The sequence below is a fragment of the Bos mutus genome, chromosome 5, assembly GCF_027580195.1.
Source record: "Bos mutus isolate GX-2022 chromosome 5, NWIPB_WYAK_1.1, whole genome shotgun sequence".
NCBI classification, from domain to species: domain Eukaryota; kingdom Metazoa; phylum Chordata; class Mammalia; order Artiodactyla; family Bovidae; genus Bos; species Bos mutus.
The window spans coordinates 31,959,385-31,977,097 of NC_091621.1; the positions used below are offsets into that span (position 1 = coordinate 31,959,385).

Below are 17,713 nucleotides of genomic sequence, written 5' to 3' on the forward strand. Positions count from 1 at the left end.
TCACCAACTCAATGAACATGAGTTTGAGCAAGCTCTGGGAGATGATGAAGGACAGAGAAGTCTGGTGTGCTGCAGTCCATGGGGTCGCAAAGAGTCAGACATGCCTGAGTGAATGAACAACAACAAATATATAGAAAGAAATAAACAGTTCCCTGGCTAAGTGGGAAAACATTTTCAGTAGATTTGGCATGAAGTAGATAATCAATTCTTATCTTATTCCCAGACTATTTTGTCCTCTAGAGTAAAATCTGTACAATTGATTATCTTCTTCCCCTTTTTGGTCTAATTCATTGCTTATTAACACATTAACCAGGAAATGTTTAGGGAAAATCGAGTGAAATATAGATCAGAAAATAAACTTCATGTTAGCAGCTGTAAAACATTTAGCTAGTATGAAAAGGTATAAAGCATTGGTTAATAGTAACGTGTGAAGTTAATTTATTTGGCTACATATGTTCCCAAGAATGTGCTGACAATGAAACTTTTAAGTAAATTGATAGGTAAATATACTACATATATCTATATAGATGAGATTTGTTAAATAGGAAAGATCCAAAGTAATAAATTAATATTGAAATAACAGTGATTAGATATGAAAAGCAGATTGCTTATATTGAATTTAAAAGAAGAATGGAAATGATAGAATTATCCTGATTGCTTTAAAATATATGCTATATAGAAGTATAAAATGATCTAACTGTTGTCACCTTTTTTTTTTAAAATTTTTTACAGATGGGGAAGCCCTATTTTATAGGCTAAACTCAGGTCAGTATCTTTCAGAAATTGATCTTCACTTTTAGATAACAAGGTGTATTCTGAGCCCACTTTTGGAACAAAGAAAAAAATTTTCAGCTATATTAAGATATAATTGACCTAAGTTTAAGGTATACAATGTGATATTTTTAAAATGACTACCACAATAAAGTTATTTGACACCTCTATTGCCTCACACAGTTATTTTTTATGTGTATCTGTGTGTGTGACTTGAAAATTTAAAATCTATTCTCTTAGCACCTTTAAAGTACATGATGCAAAATGGTTAACTGTAGTCGCGATGCTATACATTGAATCCCCAGAACTTATTTATCTCATAATTAGAAGTTTGTACTTTTCATCAAGATCTTCCCATTTCTCCCATTCTCAATCTCCTGGAAATCACCATTCTACTCTTTTTCTATGAGTTTGATACTTTTAGATTCCACATAAAAAGGAAATTGTATAATATTTGTCTTTTTCTGACTTATTTCACTTATCGTAGTTGTTACAGAGTTCAAGCTCATACCGCTCACTTCATGACAGGCTAATGAATCAAGAAATGAGTTGTTGGGGCAAGGAACAGCAACTTTATTCAGAAAGCTAGCAAACTGAGAAGGTAGACTCATGCCCCAAAGAACCATCTTGAACCATCTTGCCTGAATTAGAATTCAGGCCTCTTTTATACTAAAAGTATGTGTGTAGAGGGAGGTGGGGGGTAGTAAATAAAATTATTTCCTGGTTCCTATTAGTCTCTGGAGGGAATCTTCCTGCAGTCATTCACAGCTGGTCCTGATCAGGATGTTTCCCGTGAGCTAAGCAAAAGTATTTTAGCTTAATGCACATTACCTGGGAGGCATGGCTCCCAGAGATAGGTCATTATGCGTAATTTAAACTTACAAGTCATTAACTTAGATACAAAAGATTCTTTCCTATTACATAATGCCTTCAAGGTCCATCCATGTAGCCATGAATGGTAGGATTTTCTTTTTTTATGGCTGAACGGTATTCTATTGTATGTAACATATATCACTTTCTTTAGCTGTCCATCTGTTGATGACACTTATTTTGTTCCTATGTCTTGGCTGTTGTGAATAGTTATGCACTGAATATGGGAGTGAAGATATCTCTCTGAGATGGTGATTTTATTTCCTTTGGATCCATAATCAAGTGGAATTAATAGGTCATATGGTAGTGCTATTTTTAATTTTTTTGAGGAACCTCCATACTGTTCTTCATAATAGCTGTACCAATTTAAATTCTCATCAACATGGAATACAGAAAATTGATATATTTAATTTTCATACATACTTGATTTTGTTATTGAATTACGTGGACTCCTCACTGTTTATCTCACAAATGTAAGCTACTCAAGGGTGGGATTTTGATCTATGGGTGCAATGACACTCAGTATATATGTTTTGAATGAATAAAATAATTAAGGATCATTGATATGTTTTTATATTTTTTATATGATTTTATATGTTCTACATATAAAAGTTTTCTATGTGAGGGTAACCAAATTCTCTGAAAGGTAAACTTACTGAAATGAACCACAGATAGCCTATCTACATACCCAAGAAGAAATGGAACTTCTGAACACAGATTAACTTTATTTTGAGAACATAAAAATGAATGTGAATTATATTAAATACCATGGAATGTTGCCCTTGGGATTTACTGATATGTGTGCGACAGTTGGGCTCTACTCTGGAGATAGTTTCCAAGTTTCTATGTTTGTTCTTAATTTGCCTTTCTTTCTCCTGACTTATGTTGAATATCTAGTTTTATGTTTTTATAGGATCATTACATCTGCTTTTAACACTCAGTTTTAATTCCTACTTACTGCCTTCAGTTTCCTGTGATGAGAGCACCTTTGATCCCAGCTCATTACCCTTGTATACGTTGTAATAGTGTGTATTCTGTGTGAAACCCCAGAGTTTTTTTTCGAGAAGGGAAAAGTTCATGCATGGTTTTTTGACATCTTTATTTGTTGCAAGAGGATTTGGGGATGACTCTTAATTGCAACCTACATTTCAGATAGAATTTTCCAGATATTAAACCTATATGGGGAATGTTATTGTATAATTTTTCTTTAGAGACAAATAGTCCCCAAACCTATCTGTAAACCATTTTTTCTTATCTTTTGGCTAAATGTGTGTGTGTGTGTAACTATGTACAATTTAGTTTTGGCAACAATTTATCAGAACACATAGGAAGCCCTTTATCTTTTAACTGGCTTTATTTGATGTTTGTTTTAGTTCATGGCCTTGGCTCAGTAGTAAAGAGTATGAAAGTCACTCGGTCATGTCTGACTCATTGCGACCCCAAGGACTATACAGTCCATGGAATTCTCCAGGCCAGAGTACTGGAGTGGGTAGCTGTTCCTTTCTCCAGGGGATCTTCCCAACCCAGGGATCGAGTCCTGATCTCCCATTTTGCAGGAGGATTCTTTATCAGCTGAACCACCAGGGAAGCCCACCTGATAATGCAGGAGATGCAGGTTTGATCCCTGGGTTGGGAGATCCCCTGGAGGAGGGAGGATGTGGCAACTGCTCCCAGTTTTCTTGCCTGGAGAATCCCCATGGACAGAGGAGCCTGGCGGGCTACAATCCATGGGGTTGCAAAAAGTCAGGCACAGCTGAGCACATACATACTATGGCTTGACAAGCTTGCTATTTATTTAAAGTTCATCTTGATTCATAATAATAGCAATGCTGGAACTATCTGTAAGTTGTATATATTTGAATTTCAGTATACAGCTGTAAAATAAAAATTGTACTCATTTGATTCACATTAATTAATTTTAGTTTATACATTATTTCTGTTACATGAAAAACTTTAAAACATCTACATTTTGCCAATAGAATAATAATTAATGCTTTGAAACACCTTTTCAGTCATCTAAGAATTATGTTTTGTTGTGTCCTAATTCATGCGTCTAGACTGACTCTATTAGCTGGTTGGAGGACTGGTATAGCCATTTCCTTTGTGGAGCTGGTCTAGAGGGGGGTTAAGATACTATGGTCAGCAGATGTGGGAATGTCTCACAGCACAAGCATTGGTTGCAATCAAGATTCACTTTCTATTGGCAAATCTATCAAAAAAGCTACTAATGACAGCAATTCTCTCTCTTTTTCTTCAGATGACAAAATAGCTGAAAGAAAATCAGGTAAATTACTTTGTTTTCTTTTCTTATGCTATTTGTGCTAAATAACAATAGAGTGGAACTGCTTTTCTTTGGAGACAGGACATGTCTTCCATGGAAAAATCGTTAAAACACTTGAAATATTTCTTATTAATACAAACATACCATAGTGTGTTCTAGTATAATCTGGGACAACTGTTTTAATACCTAGTCAGTACTGATGAAGGTAGTAACCTTTGAAATATAAAACTGCTCTGGTTACTAGATTTATAAAAATCTCTTAAACCTATGAGAAAAATGTGACTAGATTAAGGTATACATACCACATATAAGATGTGATACATACGACAAACATACTGGCCGTTACTACTTGTGACCCGAGTGGCATTGTATTTCTGAGCAAGTTTTACATAATCAAATATGAGAAGGATAAAATAGTAGAAACAAATATGGCACACTGGCTAAGATATAAGGCTGTTCATTTCAATAACAGAATGAATAAATTCAGAAGAAACATTTGTCTAACAAAATGAAGGATCTAATATATCTGTGGCATTAAACTCAGGAGAGATATAATGAATACAGTGCACACTTACCATGAATTAAATATGTGAAATATAATGAGAGGAAATGGCAACCCACTCCAGTATTCTTGCCTGGGAAAATCCCATGGACAGAGGAACTTGGTGCACTACAGTCTATGGGGTTGCAGGGTCAGATGCAACTGAGTGACTGAGCATGCACACACACATTATAAAGCAGATATTTTTCATCCTCGCTTATTATATGTGTGCCCAGGGCCCTGCTGTCCCAATCCCTCTACCAGAATCTTCATGGGCATCTCTCTCAAGATTATTTGAGGCATAGTATGATCTACAATGGGGGAGGGAAGATGGAACTGGCTCCGGGTTAGCATATACCCTTGACCCTGTGTCTGTATTCTTTGACCTCTAAGAAGGACCATGGCTCAAGGAAGGCCAGAGTAAAACTTGGTGGCTAGAGAGAGTAGGAACCCCCTCTCTAAGAGAGGTATTGACAAAGGGCATTCTGATTGCAAGTCTGGGAGTCCAGATGGGTCTGACTCAAAAGTTCATAAATTTCCCACTGTACTGAATATGGCTTTATTTCTTTCTGCTTTGCCATCAAACTAAGATATTTAGATTTCAAGATGCAATTATAAAAGTACATGGAAGTGAAGAAAGACAATGAGAGAGAGAGAGAAGATAAAAGAGGAAGGGAGAAGAGTGTATAGTGAAGTGGGACAGGTTTAGGGCAAGTTGAGAAAAAAACGCTGTATATGGAGAAGTGTTGTAAAAGTGATAGTATTTTGAGGGTTACTTAATAACATAATAATATAAATTGGCTGTAATCTAAGCACTCTTGACTTCATCTCAAACCAAACACTATTAAGTGATTATTATAATTTAATTATGTCTTAAATGTTAAGGATCTCTTCCTCCAACTAAATAGTAGACTAAATCATTGCTATTCTCAAAAATTTAATATTTTATTTCTGGATATTGTTTGCTATAGAAAAATATATTTGCGAAAAACATGCAAAATGGTTAAGTCTAAAAATCGGAGATGGGGAAATGTAATTAAAAACAAAATCTTTTGCCACCCCAGAAAACCTCTTCACAAAAGCAGAAGAGAAAGAAAACAGTTTTATTATTGAATAAGGATTAAACCTGAGTATGATACACATCATAGACAATCAGCTGGAGAGATTGCAAGAACAGAAAGAAATATTTCCCTTTTATACAGCCAGGAAGATAAAACCCATTACATACATGTCCTTAAGATGAACAATAACTTGTCCTCAAATAAGAGCAATTGACATCACCAATCATCACACACGATTTGTCCTAAGTTTGCTTGGTAGTTAGGGTAGCCACCTGTGTTTGCTAGTTGCCTTTATAAGAAAAAATACTTTCTTGTATCTTTAAAATCATAAAGGAGGGAAGTTTGCACTTGGAGTCAGACACGAGCTGAAGTTATGTTCATATCACCCAGGACACAGAGGAGCTCTCTCCCTTGATGATAGTGTTTCAAAAAGATAGTCACCAATCCCTTAAGGAAACATTACTGAGTTGCTTACATAACCTTTAAAAAGATGAAAAAACATATTAAAGAGGTAGAGAAAGGAAGGGAGTTTAAGTTTTCTAAAGTAAATGATCTAAAAAAGAGGGGAGTCTCTCTTCCCTTATTGTCAACAGAGAGAATTAAGTTTCTTACTATTATTTGTATTTGCTCTTACATAGTCTTTAAGTTCTGCTTACAAATCATGCATTTTATTATCTAATCAGTGACCAAAATGCATGTCTTCCATGAATTTACAATAATATTGTAGTTATTAAGGCATTACTAATTCTAAAGTTCTTCAATTTTATTACAGAGATTAGAAAAAAACAGAAATGGTATAGAAAGCACAGTATATTAATACCTCAATAATACCTTATATTATACAGTATATATTACCTTAACAAAAGGCCTTTGTTGATTAATGTATTTATTAAATAAATATTAACTGAGTATCCTCTATGGTTCAAGCACATTTCAAGACATCTGGAATACCTCAGTGAATAAAACAGGCAAAAAATATTAAGTTTATACAGCTTAAATCTAGAAGACACTTCATAAGCAATAAACATTATAAGTAGTAAACGTGGTATGTACAAGGTGATAAAATCTATGGAATAAGTTAGAGTCATATAATGATAATTAGGAGGATTAAAATGGGGGGGTGCAACTTTACATTGTCATAGTATGCCTCATTGAAATGACATTTAAACTAGCTCTTGAAGGAGTTGAGCAAATGTTAATTTATGAGTAAATGTTTTCATCTTTTTTCTTTGCAGAAATACAGAAAAGAGAATCAGGTATGTTATTTTAATTTTACAAGCTGTTACTAAACCAAGGACAGCGTGAATTCAACATGGTAGAGTATTATGATGGGAGAAGGTTGACCACTGGAGCTCGGAGGTTAGTACTGGAGAAGGAAGCAGATGGGGAGGTTTCTGCCCTGTCCATGAGAGGAAGAATTTCTAGTACATATCAATTAAATCTTTACAACTTTATTCATTTATTTCTTGAGGTCTTACCACTATGACAAAAAGATATGGACATGGTAATTAAATTAATAAGGGGTGTATGTCATTCCCAGCACCACCAGAATAAAGGTGCTTACACAAAATAATATATGGCTTTTCATAGTATTGTAATCTAATCACATTTATTGTGCCAGCAATACTGTTTTCATATAAAAATGTCTGTTATTCACAGTAAGTCCCTTTTTGCACAGTAGTTCATCCTTTGGTGACTTAAACAGAAGAAAGAAATCTCTTGTTTGGTTCACCCTTTAACATTGGATTTAGCACTCAAGGAACTGCTGCAGACAGGTCAGAGAACTTTGGGAGGTTAATAGTTTAGAGTCAAAAGACATTCCAGCAGGTACTGTTGGAGAAAAATGCTGACCTAGAAGTACTTTTTCCCAGTTGGGATAATCTAATAATCTTTGTTTTGTTTGTAGCATATGGCCTTAAAGACACTAATTCCAGTGCCAATGAGAGTAATGAATTCTGTTTTAAGAGAATCTTGGCAAAGTTTACATTAAATTCTTCCTAATGATTTTTATTTTCTTAAACTATCTTTCTTAGTATTATCGTGATGATCAATCATTTTTATAATTGTAAACTAATAATTTAAAATGCTTCCTGGACCCATTTTTAGTGCAAACTCTCATGTTTTGGGCTTCCCTGATGGCTTAGTGATGAAGAATCTGCCTGCAACACATAAGACACAGGAGTTGCTGGTTCCATTCCTGGGTCAGGAAGATCCCCTGGAGGAGGAAATGGCAACCCACTCCAGTATTCTTGCCTGGAAAAGTCCACAGACAGAGAAGCGTGGTGTGTTATAGTCCATGGAGTCGCAAAGTTGGACACGACGGAGCGCATACTCATGCGCTTGCACGCGCATACACACACACACACACACACACACACACACACACACACATATACTCATGTTTCTGTCTGCAACCACAATCCATTTTCAATACCAAGATTCCTCGTGAAATTACATACTCAATTTGCCAAGTAATAATGTTATAAAGTAGGGTTCTTAGGCAGTTTGTGGCCTTCAATTTTGGTTCTATCAGAAACAAATTTAAATTTCTTTAAGTTAGGCATGTGTTTTCTGATTCAATACACTTCTTCCTTCTGGCTGATTCAAACTTTTACTTTACTTACCTGCTCCCTGAAGTTTCTATAGTTTGTATCTCTGCAAAAGTCACGAAGAAGGAGATCCAGTGAAGAAAATAACTTCAATATTTTATATTAAAATTTAATATTTGAGTCCAGGTGGTGATAACTAAAAAGGGAATAGCAGTTTTAGGTGTAGGGATGTGGTTAAAATAGCCACAGGAAAGACACAAACATTTCCTGTCTGTCCAGTCATCTATTTTGGGATTGACAATCTCAATATGACTAATAAATCAACACAGAAATTTACTCTTGTTTACAACACTGAGGTGTGAATTGTTTGCTCATGTTCTATAGATCACATTGAAACTTTATCTTAAATGAACTCTGAAGCCAGTGCATCACTTTTCTTATGGAATTCTCTCAAACCTCATGGTAAATTGGCTGCCATGCCCACCTCTGATTATACTGTGTGTAATTATATATGGAGAGATATGTGGAGGGGAAGGGATGATACATTCAAAATAATAATGAAGACCTAGTTCAAGCAGTGAGTGTAGATTAATTTCTTTTACAGTATGAATGAAGGCAACTTCTCTCTGATAATGATTATTTTTGTATGGTAAAGAAAACCAGCTCAGCATATAGTCTTGCCAACAGTGTCTCTTGTGGTACAGAACTTAGTGGCACTGCTTCAGATAAAAATAGAATTTGTTGGGGTGCATCTGGCCAAAATGGATTTTTTGTGAATTCAGTAAATGGATTAGCTGGCTCTAATTTTGCTGCAAGTGAAACAGAAATCTAGGTTGTTTCTTAGTTCCTTCTTTGACAGAAAAAGCAATCAATTAGCAAAGCAGGAATTGATGGTTATTTTTGACCAAATCTGATTTAGCATTAGAGGAATTCATGGGAGAGATTTTTATTATTTTTTTTTTGTTTTGTCTGGGTTTTTTTTTAATATAAATTTATTTTATTTTAATTGGAGGCTGATTACTTTACAACATTGTATTGGTTTTGCCATACATTGACATGAATCCGCCACGGGTATACATGTGTTCCCCATCCTGAACCCCCTCCCACCTCCCTCTCCATCCCATCTCTCTGGGTCATCCCAGTGCAGCAGGCCCGAGCATCCTGTATCATGCATTGAAACTGGACTGGCAATTTGTTTCACATATGATAATATACATGTTTCAATGCCATTCTCCCAAATCATCCCACCCTCGCCCTCTCTCACAGAGTCCAAAAGTTTGTTCTATACATCTGTGTCTCTTTTGCTGTCTCACATACAGGGTTATCGTTACCATCTTTCTAAATTTCATATATATGCGTTACTATACTGTATTGGTGTTTTTCTTTCTGGCTTACTTCACTCTGTATAATAGGCTCTAGTTTCATCCACCTCATTAGAACTGATTCAAATGCATTATTTTTAATGGCTGAGTAATACTCCATTGTGTATATGTACTACAGCTTTCTTATCCATTCATCTGCTGATGGACATATAGGTTGCTTCCATGTCCTGGCTATTGTAAACAGTGCTGCGATGAACATTGGGGTACAGGTGTCTCTTTCAATTCTGGTTTCCTCGGGTGTGTATGCCCAGAAGTGGGATTGCTGGGTCATAAGGCAGTTCTATTAACAGTTCTTTAAGGAATTTCCACACTGTTCTCCATAGTGGCTGTACTAGTTTGCATTCCCACCAACATTGTAAGAGGGTTCCCTTTTATCCACACCCTCTCCAGCATTTATTGCTTGTAGACTTTTGGATAGTAGCCATTCTGACTGGCGTGAAATGGTACCTCATTGTGGTTTTGATTTGCATTTCTCTGATAATGAGTGATATTGAACATCTTTTCATGTGTTTGTTAGCCATCTGTATGTCTTCTTTGGAGAAATGTCTGTTTAGTTCTTTAGCCCATTTTTTGATTGGGTCATTTATTTTTCTGGAATTGAGCTGCAGGAGCTGCTTGTCTATTTTTGAGATTAATTCTTTGTCAGTTGCTTTGCTTGCTATTATTCTGAAGGCTGTCTTTTCACCTTGCTTATAGTTTCCTTCATTGTGCAAAAGCTTTTAAGTTTAATTAGGTCCCATTTGTTTATTTTTTGCTTTTATTTCCATTACTCTGGGAGGTGGGTCATAGAGGATCCTGCTGTGGTTTATGTTGGAGAGTGTTTTGCCTATGTTCTCCTCTAGGAGTTTTATACTTTCTGGTCTTACATTTAGACCTTTCATCTATTTTGAGTTTATTTTTGTGTGTGATGTTAGAAAGTGTTCTAGTTTCATTCTTTTACAAGCGGTTGACCAGTTTTCCCAGCACCACTTGTTAAAGATATTGTCTTTTCTCCTTTGTATATTCTTGCCTCCTTTGTCAAAGATAAGGTGTCCATATGTGCATGGATTTATCTCTGGGCTTTCTATTTTGTTCCATTGATCTATATTTCTGTCTTTGTGCCAGTACCATACTGTCTTGATGACTCTAACTTTGTAGTATAGTCTGAGGTCAGGTAGATTGATTCCTCCAGTTCCAATTCTTCTTTCTCAAGATTGCTTTGGCTTTTCAAGGTTTTCTGTATTTCCATACAAATTGTGAAATTATTTGTTGTAGTTCTCTGAAAAATACTGTTGGTAGCTTGATAAGCATTGCCCTGAGTCTATAGATTGCTTTGGGTAATATACTCATTTTCACTATAATGATTCTTTCGATCCAAGAACATGGTATATTTCTTCATCTATTTGTGTCCTCTTTGATTTCTTTTACCAGTGTTTTATAGTTTTTTATATATAGGTCTCGGAGAAGGCAATGGCACCCACTCCAATACTCTTGCCTGGAAAATCCCATGGATGGAGGGGCCTGGTGGGCTGCAGTCCTTGGGGTCACACAGAGTCAGACATGACTGAAGCGACTTAGCAGCAGCAGCAGCATATATAGGTCTTTTGTTTTTTTAGGTAGATATATTCCTAAGTATTTTATTCTTTTTGTTGCAATGCTGAATGGAATTGTTTCCTTAATTTCTCTTTTCTCATTATTAGTGTATAAGAATGCAAAGGATTTCTGTGTACTGATTTTATATCCTGCAACTTCACTATATTCATTGATTAGCTCTAGTAATTTTCTGGTGGAGTCTTAGGGTTTTCTATGTAGAGGATCATGTCATCTGCAAACAGTGAGAGTTTTACTTCTTCTTTTCCAATTTGGATTCCTTTTATTTCTTTTTCTGCTCTGATTGCTGTGGCCCAAACTTCCAAAACTATGTTGAATAGTAGTGGTGAAAGTGGGCACCCTTGTTCCTGACTTTAGGGGAAAAGCTTTCAATTTTTCACCATTGAGGATAATGTTTGCTGTGGGTTTGTCATATATAGCTTTTATTATGTTGAGGTATGTTCCTTCTATTCCTGCTTTCTGGAGAGTTTTTATCATAAATGGATGTTGAATTTTGTCAAAGGCTTTCTCTGCATCTATTGAGATAATCCTATGGCTTTTATTCTTCAATTTGTTAATGTGGTGTATTATATTGATTGACTTGTGGATATTGAAGAATCCTTGCATCCCTGGGATAAAGCCCACTTGGTCATGATGTATGATCTTTTTGATGTGTTGTTGGATTCTGATTGCTAGAATTTTGTTAAGGATTTTTGCATCTATGTTCATCAGTGATATTGGCCTTTTTTTTGTCACATCTTTGTCAGGTTTTGGTATTAGGGTGATGGTGGCCTCATAGAATGAGTTTGGGAGTTTACCTTCCTCTGCAATTTTCTGGAAGAGTTTGAGTAAGATAGGTGTTAGCTCTTCTCTAAATTTTTGGTATAATTCATCTGTGAAGCCATCTGGACCTGGGCTTTTGTTTGCTCGAAGATTTCTGATTACAGTTTCAATTTCTGTGCTTAGATTTTTAAACTACTTTTGATTCTTAAAGGATCTGTGCTTTCATCAACAGAAATCAATTTAAACATTTTAGTGAAGAGGCAAGTGGAATGAATGCTTTTATGAAGTGGCTTGGACCTGGAATGAAGAAATACAGTTTCTATATAGTCTTTCCTATGAAGCTTTTGTGGACTTTGGGAAAGCCACCTAAACTCTCTTATTTCCAAGTTTTGTCACAAGAAACAAAACCTTTTTGGTCTCATGTTTTTGTATGATTTTTTGAATTTTTAAGTTCCATTACTCGTATTTGAACTGATTGTCCTGAAAGGAATGTCAGAATGTTTGAAACTGTCAAATGTGTATATCTATGGTCAAGAATTAGAAGGTGATAAGCAAAACGAAAGTGCTAAATTTTATTGCAGTAATTTTTATTTCAAAATGTGGTTCAATATTGTTTTATATTATATTTTCAATATCAAAAGTTGTAGATAAATATCAATTTATATTTGGAAATTAAAGTCATTGACATAACCGAGGTTCATTAAAGTACAGTAAATATAGATTTTTTTGTGTGTCAGAGCAAATTATCTTAAAAGATGTGGAAACTGATGGAAATAGAATGAATGGTAAGAAGTTCGTTCATAAATCCATGGGCTTTGGCTCTCTCTTTAATAACATATATTCTGATTCAGACTTTATTAAGAAAAAACATAAATGATTTATATCCTTTGTTTATTTCTCCTGGTAACAGTTTAATATTCCATTTAGTTTTCCATTTTCCTTTTGATTTTGGACTTGATGGTAAAAAAGAGGGTTAAATTGGATTTAGTCTTGATGATTCTGGTTCATGTGGAGTTGGTGTCAGTAGTCTTAAAAGAAATAGGAACATTGGAAAATCAAGTTCTGGTGATCTATATATTACTATTTAGGTTTTGTGTATGAAAAGTATTGATTCATAAGTTGTATTTAAATATTCCCTGGTGACAGTCTCTTTTTTTAACTTCAGCAGACAGCACTAGCAAAGAAGAGGGGCTAAATTTAGTAGCCATGCCTCTGGAAATTTAGCATTTGGTTTGGGGACATCTGGTCAAAAGGAATTGGAAATCAGTAGAGCTGACTGGAGTGAAATTAGCAGTAAGGGATCTGCTGGGGGTAAATCCATAGATTTTGGATGCCTGTGACTTAGGTATTCCAACTGAGACTCATTCCAGAAAAAATTTTAATTGGTTAAACTAATTAATTGGTTAAAATACATTTGAATACCTCTGTTGGTGATAACTCTGGGAATTTGGATTCCAATTTAGGTCAACAGGGTTTTGGAATCAATGAACTTGGTGGGAGTAGTTTGAGTGGCAGTATGTCTGTTGGGGCTGGATTTAAAGGTTTTGGTTCTGTTTTCATTAGCTGACAACTGTATTAGTCATTAGTCTGCTGTCATTAGTATTCCAATAAAGACTTATTCTGGAAAATTTTAGGTTAATTGAATTAAGTAGTGGAAACACTTTTCTTTAAATTTCACAACAGCCTAATTAACAAAGATTAAATTTTCATAACATTTTTATTTTTTCATCAGTTGGAACAGAGTCTTTTGGTTGGGAAGTTGGAGCTGGAAGAGGCAATGCTGCATTTGCTTTTGGAGCATCTGGTTCGAGTTCATTTGGTGACGGCAGCTTTAGTAGCAAAACAGTTGAAGGAGATCAAGTGGCTAGGTCTGGAAGATCCATTTCCAGTGATCTAGGTATTGATATATCATTATTGTGCATGCAAGTTTCTGAATCATAGAATGTTTCAATATGCTCTGTGACAATCATTTTGTATTCTACAGGTGACACCAGTTTGAGAAGTGGTGATACCTTTGTTGGTGATAGCTCTGGAAATTTGGAAACTGGCTTAGGGTCTTTTGGTCAATAGGGATTGAAAATCGATGAACTTGAAAGGGATAGCTTGAGTGGCACTGCATCTGTTGGGGCTGGATTTAAAGATCTTGGGTCTGATGTTAGTAGCTCAGGTATTCCAATCAAGATTCATTCTGAAAAATTTTAAGTTAATTAAATTAAGTGATGGAAACACTTTCATTTAAATAATATCTTACAATAAATTAATTATTAAAGATTAAATTTTAATAATATCTTGATTTGTTTTTTCATCAGTTGAAACAGGGTCTTTTGGTTGGGAAGTTGGAGCTGGAAGTGTCAATGCTGCATTTGATTTTGGAGCTTCTGGTTCAAGTTCATTTGGTGACAGTGACTTTAGTAGCAAAACAGTTGAAGGAAATCGAGTGGTTAGATCTGAAGGATCCATTTCCAGTGATCTAGGTATTGATATCTCATTTTTGCATGTATAAATTTCTGAATCATAAAATATTCTCAATAAACTCTGTGACAACCATTTTATATTCTGCAGGTGACACCAGTTTGAGAAGTGTTAGTACCGATGTTGGTGATAGGTCTGAAAATTTGGAATCCAATTTAGGGTCTTCTGGTCAACAGGGATCGGAAATCAATGAACTTGGAGGGGATGGCTTGAGTGGCAGTGCATCTGTTGAGGACGAACTCAAAGGCTTTGCCTCTGATGCCAGTAGTTCAGGTATCCTCTCAGTCTCCTTCCTGAGAAATCCAGTTGAGTTCCAAATGTTTATTATATTGTTTAATAATATTTTGATTTTTTCTGCTGGCTCAAAAGTGTGAATCTTTTTATTTTGGACTTGAAGTAAAGAGTTTTGGAAAAAAATTTTCTGAATCATAACATTTATTAAATATATTCTGGTAACAAAGTTTTGATATTCTGATAGGAGTACTAGTGTAAGAAGTAGGGATGAACAAGTAGTGATAATTTTGGAAATTTGGGATTGATGCTTGACCTTTGGTGAAAAGGAATTTGGAGGCAGCAGATTGATAGAATGGGGTGGCAACGTCCATTGGGCCTGGATCCATGAATCTCAGGACCAATGCCCATGACTCGGGCATTCTCCTAATCTGGATTTTTTTCAGTAAAATTGAAATGCATTTCAAAATTTCATTATTTTTTAAAATAACATTTTAATTTTTCCACTAGAGGGAAGGATTTCTAGCTTTAGAAAGGGAGAAAAGAAGGGCTGAACTCAATTTGGTTTTGGCGATTCTGGTTCAGATTGATTCGGTGACAGTGATCATAGTGGTATAGACTGATAGAAATGGAGTAGGTGGTTCTTTGGACTCTAGTTCCAGTGCTATAGGTTTTGATGGTTAATGTCTTTGCATGGAATAATTCTAAATCACGATATGCTTTGAAATAATTCTTTTGACCATCATTTTGTATTTGGAAAGAATGCAAGAAATGAGGCTGAATATTTTAGTGGCATTTCTGAAGATTCAGGATTCAGTTTGGAGTCATCTGACCAATAGGGATTTAGAGTCAGTAAATTGGTGCGAATGGAAAGAGTAGTGGCAGATCTGCTGAGGCTGAATACTTGAGTCCTAGATCTGAAGTCAGTGGCTCAGGTATCTTAACCTGGATTCTACTCCCAAGAAATCCAAATTAATTGCTTCCTTCTTTATTTCTTTAATCACATCTTGATTTTCCATTAGGAGGAAACATTTGGTCTTCTAATTCTGGAAGTGGTGAAGGAAACAAGGGTGAAGCTGGACTTGGTACCTCTGGACGAAACGTATCTGATGAAACTGGCGTTAGTGGTACAGGTACCTGTGATGCTGGAAAAGATGTTATTGGATCTGGTTCCCCTGACTTGAGAATTGAGGTTTATTTCTGTTAATTAAAAAGGCAGGATTCTAACGTAAATTATAAAAAAAAAATAGTGAAAATCGTAACTTTTCTTAATAAAATATAAAAAGCAATGCAAAGTCCTAAAATGATGAAATATCTTTAGATGATATCAGATGAAAGTAATTTAATATGTTGGTCTAGAAGGTGGAACTAGTTTTGTGGTTATGAATATATTGGTGTGCGATAGTTTTTGTTGCCTTTATGTGAAACTGATTTGGAGTTGCATAAGTGGAAGAGTGGCAGTTGATTTGTTGGGCTTGAACTTTGTATTTTGCATCTGGCCTTGATGGCTAAAGTATTTTTTAACAGGTCCATTCCTGAGAAGAGTAAATAAGATCCATCCTTTTTGAAAATCTCATAAAATTTATTATTTCCACTTAATGGAAACATGAGATTCAATAGTATTGAAATTTGTGTTGCATATTGTTAAAGTAACACTTAATATGCTATGGGAACTATTTTGATGAAGTTAGCAGTGAGCATCTGAAAAATACAATTCATACTTAGAACTCAAATTTAAGGTTAATACCTTTTTAAAAAATAAAATATAATTAGCAAAAAATATAGTGTGGTGTAGTAATGGTTGGCCTCAGTTAGAGCCAACTATTAATGAATTTGATCATACAGAAATAATAATTTTATTTTGGGTTGTTCTTAATCTTTGGACACACATTTTGGGGTCAAAACTTCAGTGAAACTCAGATATTTGAATTTTTCATTCTTTATTGTCACTGATTTTGCTTAAGTACAGTTGATACAAATGGTTAAAGAGACACTGAAATTCTGAACCCCAGACCTGCTGCCATTAGCCTAGGTATTCAAATTTATTAGGTTTTGTTCCTGAGCAATGTACTAAGAGGTAATTATCTCTTATCTTTCTATTGTGGAGTGGTTGCCCATTTGACATTTTTCTGCTATTTGGATGTCAGTTTTCAACTGCTTTCAATTTTCCAAATTAGGTGACAGACTTTTATTAATTAATAGTCTCCCAAGTAGCATATCTAATGCTAGTAAATCTAGTGCTTTTGAAATGGCAGGTTCTGGATCTCTTGACATTAATGTCTCTTGACATTAGACATCTTGAGATTGAACATCTCAGCTCATCTAGATTAGTAATTTTAATACTTCCAGTTTCTATGAATGCTGAATCCTTTATGCACTTGACATTTTGAAATGGTACCTAGATTTCCCAAGTGTGAAAGAATTCACAGTGAGAGTAAGTTTGGTTGAAACTGGAAAAGCAGACTTGGAACTCTGTCTATACAACCCTTTTCTCTTTACCTGAACAAGCTTTAAGCAACTGATCTGGAATAAATTAATTTGGTATCAGTTCATTTATTAGTGAGGCTTATAATTTTGTTACTCCAGTAGGTTGTTAAGCTGATAAAAATGTTTTTCTTATATAGCATCATGTGGCTCTAAGTCTGCTATCATCACCATTGATGAATTTAGATCTTTGATATATATATATCAGATCTTAAAATATACTTTTCATATTTTACCAAATAAAATTACAACAGAAATGGCCTAATCATTTTGTATTAATTAGGTATCACAAGTTCATCTGACTACAGTACATCTGGACCACTCAGCACTCCAGGTAGTTTGATTTTTAATGTTCAGTTTTTAAAATGTATTTATAAGATGCTCTCTTGATTATTGATTTGCTGGAACTTGATATTATTAAATGTTTCTCATGCAATATTGAACTTCTAAGTGCTTATTCTCTTTGAATACCATAATTTAGATGACCAATTGGATCTTTGAAACAAGTTTTGAATAAGAAACATTCAATTTTATCTTAACAGATCCTAAATAAAACAATACAACCTCCCATTTATCATTTTAGATATAGTATTTAAAGGTTTATTTTATAAATAAACTCAGAATTTAATCTATTTTCACCTAACTTGGGTTAGACAGCCTGTAATAAAGAGAAGTGGCCTCAAGATATACAATAAGTGGTATTGTGAAAAATATTTTAA

General features: G+C 34.8%; 1 protein-coding gene across 1 annotated transcript in view; it reads left to right on the plus strand.

Moving 5' to 3' along the window:
* LOC138987871 (mucin-19-like) overlaps positions 1-17,713 on the plus strand; it is a 72,794-nt gene that overhangs the window by 4,810 nt on the left and 50,271 nt on the right. Inside the window, 9 exon segments of the mRNA XM_070370108.1 lie at positions 3,899-3,925; positions 6,760-6,780; positions 12,259-12,365; positions 12,367-12,387; positions 13,540-13,675; positions 13,792-13,974; positions 14,117-14,281; positions 14,370-14,552; positions 15,533-15,643. Coding sequence (XP_070226209.1) covers positions 3,899-3,925; positions 6,760-6,780; positions 12,259-12,365; positions 12,367-12,387; positions 13,540-13,675; positions 13,792-13,974; positions 14,117-14,281; positions 14,370-14,552; positions 15,533-15,643 — 954 coding nt within the window.